At 44.5% G+C, this 11640-nt stretch overlaps 1 protein-coding gene across 1 annotated transcript in view; it reads right to left on the bottom strand.

Annotated features, from left to right (window-relative positions):
• LOC103369174 (PH and SEC7 domain-containing protein 1) overlaps positions 1-11640 on the bottom strand; it is a 30788-nt gene that overhangs the window by 15800 nt on the left and 3348 nt on the right. The window contains exons 2-4 of the mRNA XM_008297823.1: positions 1319-1516; positions 694-774; positions 31-143 (exon numbers count right to left, since the gene is read on the bottom strand). Of these exons, the coding sequence (XP_008296045.1) occupies positions 31-143; positions 694-774; positions 1319-1516 (392 nt within the window). The remainder of the gene's footprint in view (positions 1-30; positions 144-693; positions 775-1318; positions 1517-11640) is intronic.

The following is an 11640-nucleotide window of genomic DNA, read 5'->3' as shown; positions in this document are numbered from 1 at the left end:
ACAGACAGGTAGGTTCCAGACAGCCGGTACCTTCTGTGTTGAGGCTCTCTGGGTTACACTGCCGGTACTTCCTGGAGAAGTGAGCGAGGACTCTCTCTCTCTCCTGAGTCTCTCCCATCAGAGCAAACTGTCTCAGGAACGTCCTGAACACACCACATGCTGTTAATTGACCTCGTTAGTCAACGCCAGTAACTCACCTCTGATTTACCTCGTTAGTTCACCTCGTTAGTGATGTCTGACGTCATGAACCCTCTCTGGAGCGCCATGAACAACAGGCTAGGTAACCTGGTCACTAAACGTTATTCAGTAATCTGGTTAATTTACCTCGTTAGCTATGTGTGATGTCAAACTAGGGATTTACTCCTAAGAAACCTAATTAATAATTAGTTAATCTTGTTGTAATTTACCCTATTAGTGACGTTTGATATCAAAGTGTCTCATGAATGTCCTGAACAAACAACCCGCTGTCAGTTAACCTGCTTAACTAATTCATTAACCTCATCACTGATGTCTGACGTCACCAGACTCGTCCTGAACAAACAGCTGGTTAGTGAAGTTCATTAGTTCACCTCGTTAGTTAACGATGTTAAATAACCTCATCAGTGACGCCTGAAGTCAGCAAACACATAAAATCAATGAAACTCTGAACACGACATCATTTAACCATAAATCCACACGAGCAGCAGCACTGACCTGAGCGCCTGGTCGATGGTCATACCGCTGAAGTTAAAGTTGCAGAGATATTCCTCGGCCACCATCTGACTGAACTCATTACTGCAGAGAGAAGCAGGAAGCGTTCATCAACAACATCCATTTAACTAAAACAGAACATTTCATCAACAACATCCATACAGTCGATTTAACTAAAACATTCACAAAGGCTTCAGGCACTGACACGGCTCACATCTCCCTGTGAAATATGCTTCAAATGTCTGAATACTCCTTCAAAAAGTCAGAAAGTGACATCTTTAGGGATCTAGACATGAGATATATGTGTGCTGCTAAAGAAACAAGCAGCTGCAGGTGTCTGTGATTGTGCGTAACTCTAGTAAAACAAAGTGTAGCTAATGGACCGACATCATGGAGTGACACCGATCAGCTGTTTCTGTTTTTACAGTCGGCTTCACACATTTGTTTACACTCTGCTTTCGGGAAGTCAGCTCTGGCTCCTCCTCCCTGATGACATCACACAGATCACACAGCTGAGTAAACATCAGGTGTCTCAGGTGATGAAAAAATAAAAACATAAAGGCCCGTGTTTTGAATCACTTCCTGTTCAGTGCCTGAAACTTTTGCTCACACGGACACCAACACTGACTTCTTGCTGAGGTGTCGAGCGACGTCAGACTTCCGGAAGCCGTCCAGGCTGTAGAGGCGTTTGGCGAGGCGCTTGGCGGCCTGCAGGTCGGGCTTGGTGCCGTTGGCGAGCGCGTCATCGCTGCCGCCGAGCGCCAGTCGCTCCGCCACGTCGGCCTGCGGGTACAGCAGCTCGGGCGGCCGGTTCACCGGACGCTCCCTGACAACACACAGCACGACACTTCAGGACTTTCAGATCCTTTTTAGCCGAAAGACAAAAGATTTCTGGTTCCCGCTGGTCGGAGTTCCTCCTTCAAACTGAAACAGGCCATTACAGTTATTCACAACAGACTTCTCATAAAGAAAATTTGCTTTCACAGAAATGAATTCATGCCTGTGATGAGCAAGAGAGGAAACAAGGGTCAGACTCAGCAGGAGACATGATTTAGGTTTCACTCTTAGTCTCCTCGGCTGACAGTTAATACATTCCTGAAGTATCACAACCTGTCTGAGAATCCACACAGACGTCCTCAGTCAGAGCAGGTTTCATATTGTTAATGTAAAGTCCAGGTGAGACCAGCTGACTCTGGAGATATGAGGGGAGGCCTACAAACTGAAATATACGACAGGAAAAGCAGGAAATTCATCATCAGCCTTCCTGATGTTTAGTAGCACGATGGAAACAAAAGACACTAAAAACAAAGAACAGATTTGGGGGTTTTGAACAGATTTAAAACGCCCGCATCACTCTGGTTTTAAAGAACAACAATTAAATCGTAACAAGAACAAACGAGACACCGAGTAGCTGAACGTGAACGAACATCTGCCCCGTCTGCGTGCAGCTGTTTACGGCTTTACCTCGGCTCGTCCGTTAACACTAAGTGTCTGTGCAGCAGCTGATTGTGAATTGTGACATACGCCGGCTCCACTCGAGCATCTGCTCTGCAAAGTTCCCTGCTGATTTTAGACTTAGCAGCCTCGGGCCCGAGTGCGAACCGACCCGATATAGCTCCCCCGGTGCAGCCGTCCTCCTCAGAAAGTCTTTTAATCTGCGCATTACCATCCAGAGACATTATAAATGAAGCACCGTGGCGCTGCAGACAAGCTCGGGCGAACAAATCGTCTTCTCTGGATGTGACAGAACATGCTTGTTCGGTGTTAACCACGGCAAAAATCACACCGTTGGTTTTATGTTTGCTTCAGTGGAAAAATACATGATGATTTGCATATCTATCAGCCCAAATCTGCAGCACGGAAACCTACATTTAACCGCCTGAACCCCAGTGAAGCTGCTTCTGGGTGTTTTTTTTTTATCCTGGTACATTTTTGGGGGATCGTTTTTCACTGCAACATAAAGTCCTGCAGCTCAACAATGAAATAAAACTGGAATCAACATGTGCAGCATCTTTCCAGGTGCCACAATATTAGAAAGAAGACAATCTGGGCTTCACCTGCTGCACATATTTAACTGTGCACACTTTTACAACCTCGACAAACTCATTTTTAACTCGACTCATCAGCTGAAGAAAGATGTTTCACCGTGCCGACTGTATCATCCAACAACGTGCTCCTCTGTATGTCCTTTATGAGCCACGCTGCATTTATGTTATTGGTCAACTATGTTTTATTTCCACACTTGTCTCCTCTTCGCTCTGCTGCAGTTCAACCGAAAACTCTCCAGATCTTCATCACGTAACTGTTGGTCACAGCCGAGTCATTAACGGCTTCATAGTTGTTGTTTTTATATTTTACCAGGTAAAAATGTTTGAGAGCCAGTTCTCATTTGCAAACATGAGCTGACCAAAAGGCGCCAACAGGAACAAACGCACATGTAAACTACAGACACAAATAGACACATGAACATGACATACAGCAAAATGTAGGAAGCATGGTGGCATCTGCATGTGAGTGAAAAACCATGTGCATGAGCTGTAAGAAAGTGTGTGTCTGTATATATATAACATGTAAGTAAAGTCCGGCGTGATCAGCAGGAGCAACAGTCGACTACAATCTGTTGGATTTTAACCTTGAAGGTGGTGAGCAGAGTCAAAGCTGGAAGTTTGATGGTGTTTTGTAAGTTGTTCCAGTTGTAAGCAGCTGCAAAGGAGTTACGGCCAAAAACAGTAGAAGTATTGGTGATGATGAGCTCGATGTATTAACTAGACCTCGTAGGATGAGAGTTATGGATGAAGAAGAGAGGACAGGTAGAGAGGAGTCTGGGCCAGAACTGATTTGTAAATGAAATGAAACCAGTGGTGAAGCCGCCGAGTCGTGCAGATGAACGGTGAATTTTTAGTGTTTTTACAGAATGTGGTTCGAGCGAACGGTTTGTTTTTGACAGCAGCTATGTGTTACGTGGTGACGTGAACAAGTAGCAGAAGAAAAGCCTGGACTCTGGATGTTAAATAAGTTTAAAGACCTTTTACGTGCACAAAGAGCAGCTTTATTAAACACTTTAGGACAAGGAGGAACCAAGAAAGCAGGATGAGGGCCGTTTAATATGGAGGCCAGTCCAAATCTGACTCTGGTATCTACCTAAATATGTTTATTTTAGTTTTTATTTGATTACATCAGGCTGTGATCAGTTTAATACTGGTCATTAAAATGTGCCCAAATTAAATTTGTATTATTTTACTACGATTAGTGTTGTATTTCTGTATTATTTTCACTAGTTTTTACATATTTTAACCCAACATTTAGATTTATTTTGTTGAGTAAATATAGCTTTTCATCCTAATAACAGTGTGTTGTAGTGAGAGGCCGACGTTTTGAGGTTAAACAGAGTGAACGCTGGACAACTTCACGCCTTGCATCACACACGCGACACATTTAGACGTTTTCTTCGGCGTCAGCAGCAATCTGCTGATTGTTATCTGTTGCCACGGTTACCCTGCAAACAGGAACCGCTGGCCGACATTTAGCAGGTCAGAGTGTGATAACGGCTGCTGTTCATACATTTAGACACTTAAAGGTCATTCCAACATGTTCAAGACTCAATAATGTAGAAAAGTGTAAAAAACGATGGTAGCGTGTGGCGCTAACACCTCCTGTTTGCCCCAAAGTGTTTATTTTCTGTGACGGTATTTCGTTTGCTTACGGAGTTATTTTCTTTTACAGCTTGCCAAGTGTGTTTTCTTTTAAATACAGACACCTGCATTGTGTACGATGAAGGAAAAAAAGCATTAAAATGAAATGTTTCTACACATTGATCCAACTCAAACGCAAAGACAACAAAAGTTTTGATTATTAGGAGACTGAAGCACATCTGTCTGGTATGAAAAGTCCGTTTATATCTCAGCAGCTCATCTGGAACAGAACTAGTCGCAGCTCAGACTGTTTCTACAGATGAAGGAAACTCAATTTGTCTCGACAACAGCAGCAGGTGTCGTATATACGGAGGTGCTGCTGTAGTTTATCGGCAAATGCATGAAGGGTTCAAACAACATTTCTACAGATTTGTGCAAAATTCAAAAACTGTCACCAAAAATTAACTGAAAATCAAAAGTAACATCTGAACATACGAAGTGCAACGAAACGTTTTGTACTCTTTCTAAACAAGTAAAACTGAATTATCACATGAAAAACAGACGAGAGAACTAACTTCTGGCCCGTTTAGTTCATCTGGAGGTTTCTCTTCCCTGCATCCAACCGATTAAAGAGCAGAAACGATTAAAGTCAATCAGCTGCAAACACACATCAGCTCCAGTCTATCAAATCATAAGAAGCTGTTTGTCCAACATCTGCCTGTTTCTGCTCCTTTATTTAATCCACAAACACCCTCCTCCTGTCTGCATATTAACATTTGATAAACAGATAACAGGCGACCTGTCTCCAATGCAAATGACCGCCTCCATCCCAGCTACATGTAAAGCACCACGGCTCACGCTTCAAACTTATTGAACACTTTTCATTCATCGGTTTCTCTGCAAACACGCAGCGTGTGCTTCTATTTCCTCCAGCAGCCTGCAGTCTATTTATAACCCCGTGTGCTGCATCGACCAGCATCCCCTCCAGGATCAATACGGCTTCATCTACTCTGGCGTCACCCGAGCCGAGGAGAATTATTTTTAATTTAACGCACCGATCTGTTGTTGTTGTTGTTGTTGTTGTGGAAACGTGTCCGTTCTCCATCAGCCGCTCCTCAGTCGCCGCCGCCGCTCTTTAAATAAACCGACTTTTTAAAACAACAAAAAAAAAAAGAAAAAGAAAAGTCGAGCATGACGAGGAAACGAAGTCGGAGTTGTGAATAAGAGTCAGAAAGTGGGAAGTGGTGGAACCACAGCGTGGACGGCATCTACTTCCCTTAATGAACTCCAGCTTCCCCTCAGCACATCACGGTGGTCAGCACAGCAGCAAGCAGCCATTATTTTCATTATTAATTAACCCTCTGAACTCCAAGTAGTTTCTGGGTGATTATGGTCACATTTCTACTCACTGTGGGCTCATTTTTAAAGTCCTGCACCTCTATGGAACCAGAAGAACCAGGACCAGGAGGAGAGAGACCTCCAGTGAGTCTCCTGTGCACCATGACGCAGTGATACGGTCATAAATCTTTCTTTTTTTAATTTAAAGTTTATTTAATTAAGAAAAATTGGAAAAACCTTACACCTGGTCACACTTGAGAACATGCTCTTCAAACCCTACACAGGATTTATAAGCTTCAGTACGTCCCCTCCCCTACCTGCCTGTGGTCACCTGTCGTGTGTTGTACAGATGTAGCTCATGTATTTTGTTTGTTTGCGATCCTTGACTCTCTGCACACTCTGTTGAGTTGAAGATTTAAGTTTTAAACGGGCAAAACGGACATTTTTGGCCCAACAATCTAGACTCAATGACGACCTAAAACAAAACTAGAACCAACAACTGATATCTCGGGCTGCACGGTGTCTCAGTGGTTAGCACCGTGGCCTCACAGCTAGAAGGTCGCCGGTTGGCGTCCCGGTGAGGACACCCGGGATCTTCCTGCGTGGAGTCTCCATGTTCTCCCCGTGCAGCGTGGGTTCTCTCCGGGTTCTCCGGCTTCCTCCCACAGTCCAGAAACATGCTGAGGTTAATTGGTGATTGTAAATTGTCCGTAGGTGTGAATGTGAGTGTGCTTGGTTGTCTGTCTCTAAGTGTAGCCCTGTGATAGACTGGTTACCTGTCCAGGTGAACCTGCCTTCGCCCTGAGTCAGCTGGGATAGGCTCCGCCCCCCGTAGTGAGGATTAAGGTGTCGAGATAATGTATGGATGGACAAACCTGGATTTAACATGTTCAGCATTTTTGTAAGTGTTGTGAATAGTGCCTCTACACATTACAGATAGTTAACTACCGATACTTTTAAATTATTTTCATACTTTTTTGTTGAATTTTTGGCTTTACAGTTGCGTTAAAGAGTGCAGATTTTTTGCTTTTTTCCAGAATCTAATTATCATACAGTGATCCTGACATGATTTAATAAATATGCAATGGACGGAGGTCATTATGCTTCACACAAGACTTTGTCATGGTGCCCCTCTACTGCCCATCTGCTCTGGTCAAAACAAACAGTCAAAGGCTCCCCCTGGTGGAGCAACCAGGTACTGCAGCTGAACCACAACACCTGCAGTGTGAATTATTCAGGACGGTATTGAATATTTGCAAACACTAAAGAATAAACGAGTCCAATCAGAGGCAAGAAAACTTTATATTTTGATGGTCGAAACCAGCGTGAGTTGGTTTTTTAAAAGGAATAAAATCTAAACTATCTTATTTCAGCTCATTAAATGTGAATATTTTCTGCTTTCTTTCCGTCTCCATGAGAGTAAACTGAACATCTTTGGATCAAACACAACATCTGAAGACGTCACCAAATCAAGAAAATATTCCACAATGAAAATAATCCTGCAGTCCTGTTCTTGGACTTTTCTTTTTGTACAACTGAGGAGAAACTCTGACATCCCACAACTTTGGAAATGCACACAATCACTGACAAGGCGAGCAAATACAGCAGCTACCTCGGACTACAGCAGCTACGTTTCCGGGGGACACTAACAGGTGACGCACACGGCTGCCTCCACACTTAAAGAGGAGATTTCCTTCATATTGCTGCCGGCTGTTTCTGAATCAAACCCATTCGGAGGCCGGGCAGCGCCGCGGTGTTTCCTGGTGTGCAGACGATCAGAGTGAATGCGAGTCCGGATGTTTCCGTCGGCCGGTCCTTCCTACACTCACCGACACAGTCCATTCATCCAGGACAGAAATAACCGGCAGCTCTGGCTCTACAGGACGCCAGGAAATTCTTGTTGTGTGTGTTTTTTCTTTTTTTTGGACTGCAGCGCCCACTTCCACCGACCGAGTTCAAGTTCAGCAGCAGGCGGCTGCATCTGCTCACAGTCCGGCTTCAGCTTTTGGACTTTATCTGGAGCCTGCAGTGGCTCTGAAACATCTGCAGCGTGTCCACGAATCCATCAGAGCATCAGAGCTGTTGGTTTATCTGTTAGTTACCCTCCCAGCAGCTTCTTCAGTTATATTTAATACCCTGTGGGCTCATCCTGCCCCTCCACAGAACAACCTCATCATTCACTATCCTTTGTCTTTATTATTCTTTTGTCATTCTCACTCCTTTGTTTTCTGACTTCACCTCAAAGTGTTCTGAGTTTAAACGAAGGTCGACACGCGGCCAAATCACATTTCAAGCTGGATGTAATTCACAACCTTTTAATTAATTAAATTAAACTGACCTCGTTCCAGATAAGCAGCGGAAAATAGAAAGACGGAGTTCCTTCTAGAGTTGCAGCGATCAGCTGTTTGTTCATCGACTGTTTTGGCCGTTTTTCAAGCAAATAAGCCAAAAATGTATGACTTTTTGTTTTAAAAAGATTTATCATATTTGATAGTGCAGAGTTTTGAGTTTTGGACTTCTAGCTGTGAGGCCACGGTGCTAACCACCAGTTCACCAAATCTCACCTTAAAATCACTTCTTTCTACGTCTTATTCAAAAATTCACCAAAAACAAACAGTTTGCTCGAATTAAATTCTGCAAAAAACTAAAACTTCTGGGCTCCTGGGTCCAACTGTGAAGACATTCGTGACGGAGCTTCAACCAGCATTCAAATGACTGAAAATTCTGTGACTGTTCACCTGAACTGGGCTGAACTGCAGGCGGTGTAAACAGAGAACAGTAAGGATATACTGTATGAAATCAAATTAAAAATCTAAAGGAGTATAACATCTGTATCTTATTTTAAATTTATGGTCTTATAACTTTGTCATACTGCACAGGCTTCTAGACATTTTTGAATCCATGCTGCTTCCGTAGAGGTGCAGGAGTCTAAATAATGAGTCCACAGTCCTACAGGTTCAGAGGGTCTGACGTCCATCTATATGTGTTCATGGTAAAAATATCGTTTAAAAACAAGACAAATGTTTAAGGACCAGGAGGAGATGACTGACCTACTAAAGCCTGGGAGCATTAGGAAGGACTCCCACATCTATTTCCATCAGAGGAGATGAAAACAAACCCGTACCACCGGATCTGGACACCTGGCTGGACACCCCCGTCTGAGCTGGGATTGGTTCGACCCACCAGCTGAGACAGAGAGGCTTAAAATGAGTCACTGAGCGGCAGAGGGAGAGAAAGCACGAGAAAGAAATGAAAGAAAAAGCAAGAAAAAAAAAAAAAAAAAGAGGAACAAACAGGGAGAAGAGGCAGAAAGGCGGCTGGTTTCCGTGCAGGGTGTGTCGGCCGGACCGAAACCACAACAACCAAACCACGACACACTGACTCACCAGCACTCAGCAGCGCCGACAGGACGCTTCACAAGCATCTACAAAATCTGTCCTTCTGCTCGACCAGTTTAAAGAAATAAGCTGTTACTGCCAACAGTCAGACCAGAACCAGCAGCGCTCCGAACGCTCCGGTCGCTGCTGCAGATGTGTAGAAACAGCTCACCGAGATCCAGATCCATCATTCAAACAAAGACGGATCAGTACATTCCTACAATCCTACACATGCTGGAGACTATTTTAGATTAATTACAGATTTGAAAACAGCCAGCTGAGCGAACAACACAGATTAACGAGCTGATTTAATGTTAATCTGAGAAGGTTGTAGGTTCACATTAAGACACAAGAGGTAACAGACAGATGTGCATTCACTCGAGGCAGACTCACAAACATCTAGCTGTCAGATTAACACAAACAAACCGAGACGTTTCTGTAACCTGACGCCTTAGTTTAGCTTCTAAAAGCATCTAAACTTATTCACCTGAGCTTCCTGGTTTGCCACCTGTAAAGTTAAAGTTTGGTAAATATTAAGTCTGGGTGTAACTACAGCTAACGAACCAGTCGTACCTCCACTTATTCTGAAAGAGCGGTTCCTGACATATGTTTGATTAAAGTTCCTGTAATTTGCCCCGTTTCAGCAGCTGTATTTTAGTTTCTCACCTCAAAACGCCTCATTTTACTCTGACTGCACGACTCCTGGTTTCATTCTTGTGCTAAACTGTTCAGTGTCTGCAGCTTTAAACGTAGCTGAGCTGCTTTCAGGAAGAAAACTCTCTCTGCATTTCTAAGACCAGGACTTCCTGTCACTTCTAACTTCCTCTCTGAGCGATCATTACTAAGAACAGCTGTACTGGGGATTCTGCTGTACTAAAATGCAGTTTATATGAGAAGCTAACAGCTGAGTTTAGGTTGAACTGAAGCACCCGTCCAGTCGTCGTTTATTGGTTTAATTAAAGCTTCTGATTTGTACCATTAAAGCCGATGACAGCATTAGCCACATTAGCGACACAACGCGCTAACACTACGGGTTATTGTTGTGGGGACGTTGCTATTAACAATAAAACTGATCCACTGGGTGTTCACTTCCTCAGATGCTGGGAGTGCACGGAGACGCTGGTGTTCACTCTTGCAGCAGAACATCTGGTGAGACGTTTTAGCAGAAGCAGCTGTAGAAGGTAAATAAACCCGCTGGACTGAGAGGCTCATCCTGATTGGTTCAGATGGAAGCACCGAGGAGGCAGGACGTCACAGTTTGAGCTGATGGACGACTGATTCCTCAAATTCTGAGCAGAACCGGGATAAAGTTCTAGTTGAGAGGAGCGGCTGGAGGAAAGGCCTTCACATCCTCACAGCTTTTACTTCACATCTACGAGTAAAAATGGATTTTCAGCCACGTGGGAACTTAAATGTCGGAACAAACCCAGAGAACCGTGTGAAAACGTTCAGATGATTGTTTGGTAGAGTGAGCAGCCTGAATCTTCCTCCTCTCGCTCGCATCCAGCTGGTGTTTAGCACCAAAGCGTGGAGTGCTCCTCACAAGGAGGTAAACAGGGTTCAGCTCTCACATGCTCCACGGTGGAGCGAGCTCTTGATCTATAATGGATGCTCGGTGGAAAAGTTAAAGCAGCAAACTTCCTCCAAACTCCAGAGGAGAGCCTCTGCCTGCAGGGGCTGGAGCTCAGCAGAAACGTCTGGCCTCGCTGAGGAACGCAGGAGGCTTCATCACCCAGTCTGTTTGAAGTGATGCAGAGCGAAGCCTCGCAGCGAAACCTGCTTCCTGCTGAGTCAGATCAGCCGGTTCAGGCGCCGCCGCGACGCTGAAACCGAACCGGACCGGCTCCTTCATCGGAGGGCAAAGCCAGGGTCGCGTGACGTCCACGGTCGGGTCCGGTCTCATCATTTATCTTGAACTAAACCAGCTCACAGCAAAGCGACCGTGAACAGCCGAGTCAGTGTTGCATAAAGAGCTGTGAGTCCTCCAATATGCAAATAAACCGGCGTGTTGCTGTTACGTTATCTACCAAGCGGCCAAAAGAATCCATGGCAACCGATATCAACAGCTTGCTCTCACTTATTACGGGAAAATGTCGCAAAGAGCTCAGCATGGCCGACTGCTAGAGGTTTGTGGATCGGCTGTGCTTTAAACTACCTCATGTCTATAAACGCTAACAGGCTGCGTTACCACATTTGAAAGAAGCCAAACGTGAGATAAATGCCATCAAACGCTCACAGCGGGGGTTCGACACATGCAGGTGGCGAACATACAGAGCCTCATGAAACCGGAGCAGGATGGAGACCACCACAGGGAAGAACGTCCCCCTTTAATATCTACAGCACATGCATCTGTTCCCTCCAATGAAAACATGAAAGACGCACATTTATTTGGAAATAAAACTACTCATTTGGCCTGAATTTTCTGACACACTTCCACCATGAAGTGATGTAGAAAAAGGTACAAATGTGTGCAGAAAGTTTTCACCAGAAAGGAGGAAACTCAGTGTTTGACTCCTGCTGCTTGTTGAGCACAAACAGACAAACAGACGTGATCCTCTGAGAGGTTTGGCTGCTGTGGGTTCATGTGTAACTAGAAAACCTGG

This window comes from Stegastes partitus, unplaced genomic scaffold (genome assembly GCF_000690725.1).
Source record: "Stegastes partitus isolate 25-593 unplaced genomic scaffold, Stegastes_partitus-1.0.2 Scaffold1251, whole genome shotgun sequence".
Lineage (NCBI taxonomy): Eukaryota > Metazoa > Chordata > Actinopteri > Pomacentridae > Stegastes > Stegastes partitus.
This window is presented reverse-complemented; position numbering and strand designations above follow the sequence as displayed.